Source organism: Taeniopygia guttata, chromosome 4A (assembly GCF_048771995.1).
Source record: "Taeniopygia guttata chromosome 4A, bTaeGut7.mat, whole genome shotgun sequence".
Lineage (NCBI taxonomy): Eukaryota > Metazoa > Chordata > Aves > Passeriformes > Estrildidae > Taeniopygia > Taeniopygia guttata.
Window position 1 is genome coordinate 1,650,980 of NC_133029.1, and position 13,613 is coordinate 1,664,592.

The 13,613-nt window shown below is 40.4% G+C and overlaps 1 protein-coding gene across 6 annotated transcripts in view; it reads right to left on the reverse strand.

Annotated features, from left to right (window-relative positions):
* Positions 1 to 13,613, reverse strand: part of DIAPH2 (diaphanous related formin 2) — a 170,455-nt gene that overhangs the window by 128,810 nt on the left and 28,032 nt on the right. For all 6 annotated transcript variants that reach the window (XR_012055916.1, XR_012055915.1, XM_072929021.1 and 3 more), the window contains 10 exons: positions 13,480 to 13,549; positions 12,357 to 12,493; positions 11,476 to 11,587; positions 9,024 to 9,134; positions 7,090 to 7,208; positions 6,036 to 6,152; positions 5,387 to 5,505; positions 5,038 to 5,102; positions 4,304 to 4,408; positions 2,071 to 2,703 (listed from right to left, as the gene is read on the reverse strand). Coding sequence is in view for 4 of the 6 variants with exons in the window: in XM_072929021.1 (XP_072785122.1) it covers positions 2,071 to 2,703; positions 4,304 to 4,408; positions 5,038 to 5,102; positions 5,387 to 5,505; positions 6,036 to 6,152; positions 7,090 to 7,208; positions 9,024 to 9,134; positions 11,476 to 11,587; positions 12,357 to 12,493; positions 13,480 to 13,549 (1,588 nt within the window). In the remaining 2 variants the exon portion in view is untranslated. The remainder of the gene's footprint in view (positions 1 to 2,070; positions 2,704 to 4,303; positions 4,409 to 5,037; positions 5,103 to 5,386; positions 5,506 to 6,035; positions 6,153 to 7,089; positions 7,209 to 9,023; positions 9,135 to 11,475; positions 11,588 to 12,356; positions 12,494 to 13,479; positions 13,550 to 13,613) is intronic.

The following is a 13,613-nucleotide window of genomic DNA, read 5'->3' on the forward strand; positions in this document are numbered from 1 at the left end:
CTGGCCACGGGGACCTTGCAGAGACTCAGGATGAGCTCTCTACTGGCTGCACTAAAGGAAGAAAATGCTCTGCAATATAGAAACTGAAAGACAACTTGACTCTTCGTGTATGACTCAGAACTGCTGTTCTGCTTTCAAAATATGTTCCTCTAACAGCTCTGAACACATTATTATTTATTGTTTATAAGTTTGTTGAAATGCCAGATAATTTCCAAGGGCTATTTAACTTAAAGATGATATGCAGGGAATTTAGCAATACCACATTTGTCAGCCTCACTCCAATTTCCCTGCAACACCCTGGTCCACCACCTTTCAGCCCTGCTTTACCAGCAGCTCCAGGGAAGACATTTTAAAAAACTACCTTAATCCAACACTAATGGGGAAGACAGTTACAGCAAAAGGGACTAAATTAAACAGTAAGAATTTTATTTCTCAAATGATGGCTCCTTAAAAGTGATGATCAAACAGACTTTCCACTTTCTCAGTAGGCAGGAGATCTCTGGCACTGTTCCCAGAGCACTTAAGCAAAGCGTCCATCTGCAGCTCCTTCCCATTGTCACAGCCAGTGTTCACAGAGACACTTCAGAAATTATTCCTACAAACTCCCCAGTGGAACTGATCACAATGAAATTGGCTGCAATTACCAACATGTATTATAAAATAAAAGCTTGCTTCTCTCCATGCTTCCAGGACAGCAGTCTATGTCCCACAGCTACAAAACCCCTGCAATGCATCCTGATCCTGGTCCTTTCTCCCCAAGACACTTAATTCCTCCTCCCACAATGGAGGAAAGTTATCACTTATCCATTTATGTAGATTATTTTATAAGAATTACAGAAAAAGTAAAGATTTTCAAACTGATTTTAAAATTTAAATTAATATTCTAAAAACATGGCAGGCTGTTTTGTATCGTTCTAGTTAAATATATTGAAAGCCTGTTTTTAAACTACAGCCCTCAGATACACTTTCAGATTGTTTGAGCACATCTCCAAATATTTTGAAATCATTGAAGCATTAATTCTTCTGCCAAAAGAAACTATAAATTGGCATGCCATGCATTTCCACACAGGCTCACTCTCAACATTCTGTATTCCTCCTCCAAGACTGGTGGATTATTCTGCTGTTTTGTTACCTCAAAACTACTTTTTGACTACTCAGAATTTAGAGGAACCACACAGCATGGAACATATAAAAGTCTTTTATATAGACTTGATGATTTGGTGTTTTTGGTACTTTTTCCTACACCAAACAACAGCATATCTATCTTCTTTTATACCACTAAAAAACTGCCAACCACAATTTTAGAATGCAATGATTTAGTCTTGATAGCAGCTGCAATTATCTAATACTCCACATGAATTTTCTTATATGGAAGGAGCAGTCACTACACTGATCAAAAAGGCTTTTAAAACAACAGAGCCCAGCACACACCTGGATGTTTGTGTAAATTCTCCTGTTAGAGGGACGGGATATACTGAGAGTCCAGGAGTAATTGGGAATTGCTTTAAAGGTTCACTTGCAAATCAGATTGTGCTTGCACTTTACTGCTCAAGTAATGCTTAGATTTTAAGATGGTTTTAAAAATTAAATGTGATTAAATACAATCAAGCTAAGACACTGGAAGCTCATGATGCCCAAACCTTTCCCTTGAGCAGTCCCATGGCTCCTCCCAGTGGCCACGGCCCTGCTCCAGCACATCACTGAGAACAACCAATAAATATCTGGGATAAATAATCAACAAGTAACATTAAAGGTTGGTATCAGTGATGTCTGAACTCACAGCAACATTAAACGCCACGAATTGAAAAAGCTGAAGTTGGTTTGCTTTGCTAGGTATGGGTGAAAGCTGCTTTAGAACAGTTTGGAGATAAATGCATATTTAGGTACAACTGGATGCAAAGCTGCTCTGGATGTTCACTGCACCTGGAAGTAAGCTGGCTTCTGGGACACCTGGTACAACAAGGAGCTCTGCCAAGGTGAATCTCACTTACAAACCCATCACACACGGTACCGAGCCCCCGTGTGCAGCGCAGGGGGGGAAGGAACACCACCCCCACCCTGCTGCCATACCTTTGACCAGTTGATTCTCTTCATGGAGACCTCCAGCTTGTACTTCTTCTTCTCCTTCATCCCGTGTGGCAAGGCTGGCACCGCGGGGAAGGGAGCAAAGAGAGCCCCTCCCAGAGGGGGTGGCATGGGGGGACCCCCGAAGGGCGGCGGGGGAGGGACTGCTCCCCCGGGCAGAGGAGGAGGAGGAGGAGGCCCTGCTCCTCCAGGCAGAGGAGGAGGAGGAGGAGGCCCTGCTGCCCCGGGCAGAGGGGGAGGTGGGGGCACGCCGGGCAGAGGAGGGGGCGGTGGGATGGCTCCTCCTGGCAGAGGAGGGGGCACTGGGGGAAAGGATGCACCAGGTAGTGGAGGTGGGGGAGGGATTGCTGCTCCTCCCGGCAGGGGAGGTGGTGGAGGAATTCCTGCTCCTCCAGGAAGGGGAGGTGGTGGAGGAATTGTTGCTCCACCAGGCAGGGGAGGTGGTGGAGGAATTGTTGCTGCACCAGGTAATGGAGGAGGAGGAGGAATTGTGGCTGCACCAGGGAGAGGAGGAGGAGGAGGGATGGCTCCACCAGGGAGCGAAGGCGCTGGAGATGGTGGGACGTTCTCACTTGGGAGGGCTGAAGGTATTCCTGGGACTTCTGTCAGAACTGGACCCTGGAACACAACAGAGGAATTCCTTTCATCAGTGACAGGAGGCAGTTTGACACAAAGCTGAACCAAGCAGGATGGTTTTACCCAATTGCATCTCAGAAAAGTGAGAAATGCAACTGTTCCCCTATTTAAATGAGAAACAATAACAATAGATTATACCACGTACCATAAAGCTGCCAACTAAACTGAATAACCTAGCATTTTTATAAAAACAAATTGTTTCAATTTTAAAGAAAATTTAATAGTAGCAGTAACATTTAAGTGAACAGAACAGCATTTTATTTCTCACCAATGCACAAAACATTTATCCCACTTAGGATACCCTGGCAAGCTGGGGTATCAGAGATGAGAATAACCATGCTGAATTTTAACAACACTCATCTGCTGCTGGGAAATTTTCCCCAGCAATCAGTGGAGCAGCTATTGCAGGGTAAGAGGTCACAGGACCAGTTCAGAGCTACTCTGACATCTGGAGGGGTGAAGGGTGTGCAACAACCTGTTCTGCTGTCTTTTGAATCTGTCTGAGGGTGCTTCTTTGGTGAGAGGAAGAGTAATCCATTCTCCAATATCAATTCTAATAAGTTCTTACCAATTTCATTAATAAGGAAGAGAAACAGCAGCGTGTTAAACCATCAGAGGGGTGAGTGCAGCTAAAAATAAGTGTCATCATATTCTGTGGGGAGCATAACTCCAGAAAAGGGAACAGATACCAGAATTACATGGTTAATTAACCAGTGGTCAGCATTACTGTGAATGCCCTGTCATGTCTGGATAATCTGAACTGTGTTAGAATCAATAAAACAGGATTAACAATTAATTGGACTAAAAGTACATTTTTTACTTGCACAGGGCACAATGCGCTTCTTTGGCTCAAAAGTAATAATGCAACAATTGCTGGGAACTCATTAAAACAGACTGTCACATTTCAGTGTAACACTGGCTGTAGGAATTTGTAACAAACATGAAAATTGGCAAGAAGGAAGTAAGAACAGAAGTGTCTGTGTCTCCACCTTCATGTCCAAATCGGAAGTGAGATCACAGGCTTTAAGACATCAAAAAAAAAAAAAAAAAAAAGACAAAAAGGCAACAGGCAGACCTTGCCTAGCATTGAAGGAGTACAAAATAAACCAGATTGAGGTAAAAGCACTAAATCATAATATCTGTTAGTTCCTAAAAGGTATAAATGACCTGTCTAAAACCTAAAAATGGTATTAAAAAATAAAAGAGGCTTATATAAAGTGTAAGAGTAAAAAATATATTTAAAACCAAAAGCCTTTAAAAATAAAACACTTCCAAAACAAAAACTTTCTGCAAAACATACAGAAGCAACAATGTGAAAGCATGAACAAATATCTGTAGGGGAAAAAAATCAGGTTGAAAATAAATCAGGTTGAAAAAAAGCAGGTTGAAAATATTACTATTTGTAAAATGTACCTCCATTAACTACCCATAGTAACTTATGCTGGCTGCAAACCAAATCAATACACCTATAGCAGACATTCCAAGCTCCAGTCAAGCAAGTTACTCCCAGGCAATTTCTTTTCAACTCCTTCTCAAGAAAATCAACTCAGCTGTGGAACTTAATGTGATATTTCTTTATTACCTGGGTCCGGAGCTGTTTGACTTCTGTCTCGAGTTCTTTGATTTTCTCCTCTCGTTTCTGCAGCTCTGCTTGTGCCTCTTGCCGAGCTGTGAACTCTTCATCAAACTGTGGGATTTAACCAGCACAGGTGAGTTTGTGCAGTTATGGCCACACCAGAGCCTACACTGGCAGGAATTCTTTCAACAATATCAGAGCTGGAGCAATTGATGCACTTTAAACTTTTTTAGCAGATTTTTTTTCACATGTTTGCTTTTGGTGCCACAATTTCTTCCATCAACAAGGCAATGACAGAGAACCACCCAGATCCAGCTCTTCAGTACAGGTTTTTCCCTCCCAGAGAACACTGCAGGCTTCTCAAACCAAACTAGAATATACATCTATTGTAGCAAGCTTAAATTCATTAAAAATTAAATCTGTAATCATCATATTCAAGAACGTGTTCTGTTATTTGGCCTGAAAATGCCTAATAGACCAGACCAGCAAAAAATACCAAAATTTGGAATTATTTCAATACACACCTCCATAACACATGAACTTCAGAACTACTGCAGCTAATATAGCACATTCATTCATTTTTTAAGCTTATAGCTGCACTTAAGTTATTTAATTATGACTATTTCAGGACAGAGAGCAACAAGTGGAATTGTGAGAGCCACTCGTTCTCAGTTTCAGCTGGGAAACAAGCTGACTGTGCTCCTGTCAGGAATCTGTTCCACACCATGAGCAGGACTTACCTTCCTGGAAAATTCTGCTGCTTTCTTTTCACTCTCTTCTACCTTAGCTTTGTCCACACAGGCATCTAGAATTTAAAAAAAATACCACACACAAGTGAAGCCAAACATATCACAGCCCTGAGGTGCTTCCAACCATCATTACCCTGTGAGCCCATGACACAAAAGCAACAGACACTTTATTTTTTGAGCCTGTCTCATTTCATTAAAGGCTACACAGCACTTGGTCTGGCACTCCACACCTGTAGCTTACATGCATATTTCCAGAACACTGACAAAATTCTCAGTCAGTGTAAGGCTAGACAGAAGAACACAAAGAAAAACAAGGTAAAGCTGCTTTAACAGTACTAACCAACAAGATGTGTAAAATTGATGTCCATCCTTCCTCTGTATTTAAAATCTGGGTCCATGCCACTGCAGTGCAGCACTATCTGTGACACACATTCTTCTATGATCTTGTAATACTGAGGTCTAGAACAGGAAACATTTACAGGGCATTAAGAACATGAACATGCCTTTATGGAGCTGGGGAGGGGGGACAACTAACCCTAATATCTGAATTCTACAGCTGCCAGAAGAAGTATCAAGTTCAAACTCTTATTTGTAAATATTTTGGATATGATGCCTCAACCTTGTTATGACACCATGCTGCACATTAAGAGACGTTTACACTGGAAAGATCCAAGGCACGTGGGAGTATTTTCAATTATCAGCTGTACAGCTTCCATGTTCTCTGAAGCAATGAAGGTATCAATAAAGAAAAAGTGCCCAATGAGTCAAGAGGTTTTTGGGATGAGGGTGTTAGACCAAGTTACAGGTCTTTGAAATAAACACAATTATATTTACTAAGATCTTTTTAGCACTAACATGGAGCGAAAGATAAATAAAACGTCAGTCTCAGAGTGACTTTTTAGGCATAAGCTACTCAGTTTACCAGGGTCTTAATTTCTATTCTTGCCCCTACTCCCCCCAGGAAATCCAGCCTGGCAGCTGGCACTCACCGGACATAGTAATCGTTCCTGATCAGGAGGAAATGTTGGAGAATTGACAAGAAGTAATTTTCAGAAGAAGTATCTTTCACCATATTGTACAGCAGATGAAATACTTCGCTCACATCAGTGCAAACATTGTTAAGAAAATAACAGTACTTAAAAACCTACAAACTTAAAACAAACAGAAGCCCAAAAAACCCCACTGCAGCACAGAACAGCCACCCCACCCCAACACAGCTCCCCAGACATCTCCCATATTGTTCAAGTAAAACCCTCCACACTTTGAGCTCCTATTCTTAGCAGTAAATATTATTTACTAATTACACTAAGATTGTGCACGGAATTTCCGTGCTCTGTTTATCAATTAGGGTATGTTTCATTATCAATCAGAACAATCACAGTATAGACTTTGTGCTTTAGAATCCTGTAACAATATTTCACACAAAGCTTTGTTTCCACTCTGAGCTCTGCCAGGCTGTTTGCAAACACACACTGGTCAATCTTTTTCATTTCCTAGAGGTGACCCTTACTTGCAATTACCTGTTCTGCAAAACAACAACATTCCAGGGGATTTTATAGTCCTCCCACTGATTTCCTCCACCTCCCTCTGCTTCCTCCCAAAACCTGCAAGCAGCTCTTCTGAACTTAGGTAACCTGGAATTTCCTGCTCCTCACTGCTAGAAAAGGCACACATCTGCAGTGCTTCAGAACCTACCAGAAATTTTGTTCCTTTTATTATCAAAACTCATTTTTCTTCAAACTTATGATCTTCCACGGGTATAATTTTATCTCTTCATGTATTATGAGACAGAGTTTAGCTTAATAAATGTTATTTATGAAGAATTAATTCAGTTTCCAATGACTTACATTTGACATGCAAATTTAAGCACTAATTATCCAAATATTTTCCAACAAAAAAAAGCAACTGGAGAGAAATCTGCTTGACAAAGCCCCTGGTAAGACACACAACTGAGACAAATAACCTGCACATAGAGCACTGTAATTTCCATTTAATAAAGTTCTGAAGCAACACAAGTTATAACAGCAATTCCTTAAAGGATATTCCATTTCAGCTTTGATATCATTGAGACGATGTGACAGTTCAAAGTGGTCTTCATCTTTGTTCTCATCAAACACCCTCAGCTGAATATCAAGCTCGTCGTTTTCCTTTTCTTTCAAGGCCTGTTTTTCAAGGTAGAATATATCTTAATATTTCCTTTTTTAAAGCAAGAATTCCCCCACTTGAAGGACTGCATCATGATGAAATATAAGAAATTAACCTTTAGAACAGCAACAAGTTTTAAGCCAGTGCCTGGGCTTTATTTTCATGATTCAGCTGAGAAAAACTAAGGCAAAATATCAGCTCGCAGAGCAGGTATGGGCTACAGAACAAACCAGACTTCCACCTGAATCCATTTCTCTTAGTGGGGTATAGCAGTTCCTGCTTTTTAATGTCAGAATCCCATTTAAAAAAACACAATAGGTATAGTTCAAAACAACAATTGACATGAGCTTAGGAAGCCTTAAGAAGTGAAAAGAAGACTTGCTTACAATTTCTGTTCCTCAGGTAACCTAGACCATGGCACTAAAGCATCCACAGTACAAGGAGAAATACAGAGGAGGAAAAAAAACCCACACAAGTTAGCATTTGGAGCAGAGGAGAACGTGCTTTTAAGAAACACAAGGACTTGTCCTAATTCCCAGAAGAACCAAGTTCAGCTTCCTTCCAGGCAAAGCCCATGAAAAAAGTTCCTTCCCATGCATTGATGGGAGTGCCCTCCATGATTGAAATGGAAGCTGGATTTGTCAGGGTGCAGCCACGTGTGCTCCCCAGCACAGGAGCAGCTTGTGCCAATTCCAGTCCTTGAAAAGCAGAGCAGGCAGCTCTGAAGCTGAACAGATTAAGAGCCAGAGCTCTGGATCCCCCTCCTGACTCTTTTTCAACACATTAGCTGTTCAACATTCTTAAAATAGACTGTTATCACCAAATATTAATTGCTTTTCCACTCAGATCTCTATGGCAGATGTTGGTACATTCTCCCAACTTTTCTATCATATCATGATTTGCTACAGTTCAGTTTCTTTGCTACCTAATCCACCCCCAATTCCTAAAATGTTTAAGCATTTATTGATTTTATAAAATACATTTCAATGGATTAAAAAATAAAACCAAAAAAACTTGAGTTCTTGAGGCTTTTAGATGATCCACAGCAAATAAAGCCAGCAGATCAAATTAATATATCTACATGATACAAACCCTAAAATATCCCTAAGAAAAAGTAACATCACACATCAGAGAGTGTCTCAAGGCTGAATGAGCCAAAAATTGAAATTTTTGTCCTTGACAAATTGACAATTTGAAATTTCAAATCTTAAAAGTCATAGCAGAATAAATTCCATTTCAGACAAATATAAGCAAGTACTCTTAATTTCTCTCATCTTTTGTAAGAAAGTGATGAGTATCTTAAATACACCTATTTTTGATGTAAGCATCAGAATGGTTTCTTGGCTAAGAGCTACAAATCTCTCCCCAGGTCAGAAATATTCCTGTCTGTGCAGCTGCATGAAGACAGACATGCAGTCGCAGAATGAATTTCTGATTTGATTTTTCCTTCAAATGTCCCAATGCATTCTCAGCAGGCAGATTAAAGAAAAACAGATTTCATAGTAAACAACAGGAACAGCATATACAAAGAAAGTTAATCCAAGATTGGTTCCACAGCCAGATTCACATTCACTGCGTGTGCTTTGAGCTCATTATGCAGACTTTGGCTACCCACATCCAATTTCTAATATATTGACTTGTTTCAGCTACTACTCTGGTTTATACAGCTCATGAAAACCTGAATTTTCTCTGCAGGCTGAAATCAGATTTGGATTGATAATCTGACCCCTCTGCAGCCCCAATCCTTCCCATCTGCTGTCCTGGTTAAACAGTTTGGTTATCTTCAACATTCACAGAGGACAGTGATCAGCTCCTGGACACAAATGACTTACAGGCAATATTTTCTTCAGGCCACAACGTAAAAACTCGTTTCTCAAGTGTATCCTGAAATCAAGATCTTCAGGAGATGTAACAAGGGCGTTGATGAGCTGCATACATGCTACCTGTAACCAGAAGCACAGAATGGAAATCAATACTTCCAGCCACTGTTACAGCTGAACTATAAAACCAAAGAGATGGAAATGATTTATTATGCAGCACACATGCAACACTTGGGTTTATTTTAGCAACATCAAATACTGCTCTGTTTCCATATCAGTCTGCTTCCACTGTATGAAATGAGAACCATATGAATGATCATCACAGAATAATAGTATGGACTGGTTTGAGCTGGAAGGGACCTCAAATCCCACCCAGTGCCACCCCTGCCATGGCAGGGACACCTTCCCCTGTCCCAGGCTGCTCCAAGCCCTGTCCAGCCTGGCTGGGGACACTGCCAGGATCCAGGGGCAGCCACAGCTTCTCTGGGCACCTGTCCAGAGCCTGCCCACCCTGATATCAGGCACTAGTTATTCCCAAACTAAAGTTGCCCATTGTACCTCCTTCTCTTTTTCCTCAACATTCACAATTTGAAAACAAACTGTTCCTAAAATAACCAAAAACCTAAAAAAACCCACATCAGAACCACCCAAAAAACACCCATACCCAAATTAGTCACATCACCAGGTGTTTTTTCAATTCCTGCAGAGAACTTGTGCAAAATGCCTGGTCTCAGGATAGTGGCTAATGCTTTAATTGAACAGCTGTGCACTTTAATTGATTTATTTGAAAACAGGTAGACAACAGCATAATGCCAAAAGTGCTGATCCACTTTAAAAGACTAAAATGGGACTCAAGGGAAATACCAAGTTTGGTAAAAGATGTTAACTGCAAATAGAAGTCGCTTTAGAGTAGGGGAAAAAAAATCAGTAACCGCAGAGGAAAAAAAATCAGATAAAAAGCACCTTCCTGTTTTAATTACATTCACTATTTAGCTTTAATAGAACACCTTATGGAGTCTCAAATTTCTATTAAAACACCCTTTCAAAGGCACTCTCTTGATAGAGCTGCATCTTCAGATAATGCAGTATCATCCTGCTTGCTTGAATGATTCTTGTTATTTTACTACTATGACATGACTTAACAAGCCAAAGCACATGTCCAATCTGAAATTAATAGAGAGAAGAGGTGCCATCTGCTCCCACTGCTTCTGCCAGAGAGACTCTGCCTTAATGGCTTGTGCTAATACATTCCCAGCAAAGAAGGATTTTGTCAGAAACAAGGTAATGAGTCTTGCAATTGTGCCTTCTCTGAGGTACCAGTGAGCTTTGGGAGGGGGAGGCGGGCAGGAACAGGGGGTGGTGGCTGTTGTCTGCCTTAAATCAACAAGGTCATGGAGTGGGAGACAACTCCAGAATGAATTCTTCAGTGATAGCACTATTAAGATTAGAATGTCATTTATAGAAACTTATTGGCCATCATTAGCTCATCAGCTCTGAAACGAGGTGCTGATGGTAAACACAGCATTAAGGCAGCTACAGCTGATGTGTACTTGAGCCAAGACTGGAAAAAGGCATCCCAGGGATACCTGCCCTGCCTGTATTTTTCTATATCTTTCAGCCAAGGTAGCTGAAAAATAAATTTTAGTATAAAATGTGCACAACTACTGTATAATGAGAAGGTCATAAGTCAAAGTCATCCTTTATTAGCATATTCAGCCACTTAGTCTCTATGCAAAAATGGCAGTACCAAAAAAACTCAACCAATCCCAACTAAAAAAAGCTTGTACCTTAACACCAACCAAAACTCTGGTGCCCACAGAGCATAAAAACCTCAATCCATGGACACACAAGCAGCAATGAACATGATCTAACTCATGACAGTAAAAACCACTGGCACAGATTATTTTATTATTTTATAGAAATAATTTTGAAACCTCGCTAGGTTACTCTCAGAGAGGCACTAGTGGCTGGTGAAAGGCACATGTTGAACACACACAGTGTGACAAAATTACCAATAATATCCTGCTGCACTTCACTCATCCCAAAAGGAACCCTGCCAAAAATGGGCACACCCCATGCTACACCTGCCATAATTAGCATATATCTGAATATTTAAGAGGCCACAGGTATTGCTGCCTAAAGTACCAGCACTAGGACCAGATGTATTACCTGAACATTACACCTGGCATCCAAGGAAAGAAATATCACTAATTGCTCTCTTTATTAGGAGATTTCTTCATCTTATTTTTGGGACAAGAAGTGAGTTCCTTGGCCTCCCACCACTAACAAGTAGAAAATCTACTACCACTAGGCCACTGGTATTTATTTCTCCTCTCTTACTTTTTATTTTCCTCTTTTACTGACCATTGGATTGACAGCACTAAAAGATGTGTGTGAATTAAAGATCACCAAGCCACACAGAGTGTTTCAGCCCTTCAGCTGAAGCACACAAAGACAAACTCACCTGCAGCTGGATGAACTCGTGGTTCTCCAGGCCTTCCACAATCTGGGAGAAACGTTCCTCCCTGCTGTGCCTCTCAGCAGCTGTGGTTATAGCACCTAAAAGCTTGTCCAGGCTAAGAGAAAGACAAACTGTCAAGAGAGCACAGCACAGCCAACTTGCTCATTTTGAACATACTCACACAACTCAAGGCTTAGTGCACTGACAGAGTTTAAATGCATTTATCTACAGAGAGTTGAAAACAATCTAAGAACCAAGTGTTATAAATGTCTACAAGATTAATGTTGAAATAAGAAAAAAGGGGTGACTAAATCTCTATATTATTTCAGCAGCGGAACAACCAATGAGGGCTAAAAATCCCTCCCTTTACAAGACTGTGCACTTGATAACAGCTGGCATATTTAACATCTGGGAATTCTAATAAATTGTCCTTTCAGAAATCAGAATGTTTTAATCTATTTATTGCAGAGAAGACATGAAGTTTGCCCATTTTAACATTCACTACATAAACACAGTGGTGAATTTACAGGAAATACATGCCAAGTGATCATCTTCGTTTTAAAAATCTCATGGGCAAGTGCTAAATAACTCTGAGTTGAACTGTTCCAAAGCCCAGCTGTACGTGTAAACTCCTGGTTCCTGTGGTAGAGAGGTGATTTGTCCTTTCACACCTTCCACTTCAGCCACAGTGTGCAGATCTCTGCTCATTTGCTTTTCTCTGATTTAATACTGAATTAAGGCAACACAACAGGTGAAGTATCTTTAATTTTAAACCACATTATTAACGACTTAACAGTTTACATTTGTTTCACTGACAACTTTTCTCACCTGTGTGCAAATTAACAACTCACAAGCACAAATAAAAGCTTCAGTATCTCACTCACATGTTTTCCTCTCCAACAATGCAGATAGCAGAAAGGATTTTCACTGTCTCAGTCATCATGTGTGGTTGCTTTGGATCAATTGCTCTTGACAACAGCAAGAGGCTCCTTTCATCTCCTAGAATCCTTTGCAAACCGTACTGGGAGAAAGAAAAAGCTCATGGTGAAAAGCTTGTGCTTTGGGAACTCATCACCAACATAAGATCCTGGGGGTTCTCCCAACCCCTCCATTCCAGAGGGATTTGGCAGCACTCACCCCACCAAAACCCCACAAAATCCCCTGGCCATCACTGCCTGGGGAAACAGGTCAGGGCCCCAGTCCTGCATTGGAGGCTTTCTCCTGATAGACAGAGATTCAGCTCCTCAGGAGGACACCAGGACCTTGCAAAATCAGTACCCACTAAAAGACAAGCCAAGTTTTATTTTCTGTCTATATATGAAAAATCTGCTTTTCTTTCACTTCATTGGACAAGCTCTTCTGTGAGATTTTTCTAAACTGTGCAGAAGTTAATCACAAGTAGCTTATATGCAGTTTTATTTGCTGAGGAGGATAGATAAGATTTCAGATTTTGCTATGAATAAAGCAACATTACAAGTTTCACATAACAGCTTCTAGAAGGTACTCATACTCTGTAAGCCTGAGAAAACTGTTAGAAACAGTTTTCTAACAGTTTTCAGTTAGATACAACTTAACCTAACCCTTTACCCATGACCTACTAACTTAACAACTGCAGCTAAAAAGATACCAAATGCTACTCAATTTAAATCAGGTGAAAAGTACATTAGAGTAACAATCCTGAATTGAAATCTGAATTTGGAAAGCTATTTTTTCAAATTCCAAGTAATTAATTTCCAAATTCACCGTAAATTTATACTATCATACTCTCTTTATCAAACACTTTACTTCCAAAAATCAGTAATATTTAACAAAACTAAGAAAAAATGCAGAAAGGTTCATGAAGGAGACTCTCAACAGAAGTTACACTAAGTTTAAGACCTGCATTTCCAAAGAGTTAAACAGTGGACATATGAGCTTTCCTTTCCTCTCCAACATTTACCATGTTATATACATGTTGAACTCAAACCCAGACATGACAGAAGTCTGTGAATTTAAAATAATACTTACTTTATTGTTCATAAATGCTTTGAGGCACTGGATAAGTTTATGCTGATTCTTCTTATCAATACTTTCCTGCCTTGAAAGGAAAGAGGAAAATCACATAAGGAAAAGCTTCACAACCTCCCCATCCCTCCCTTCAA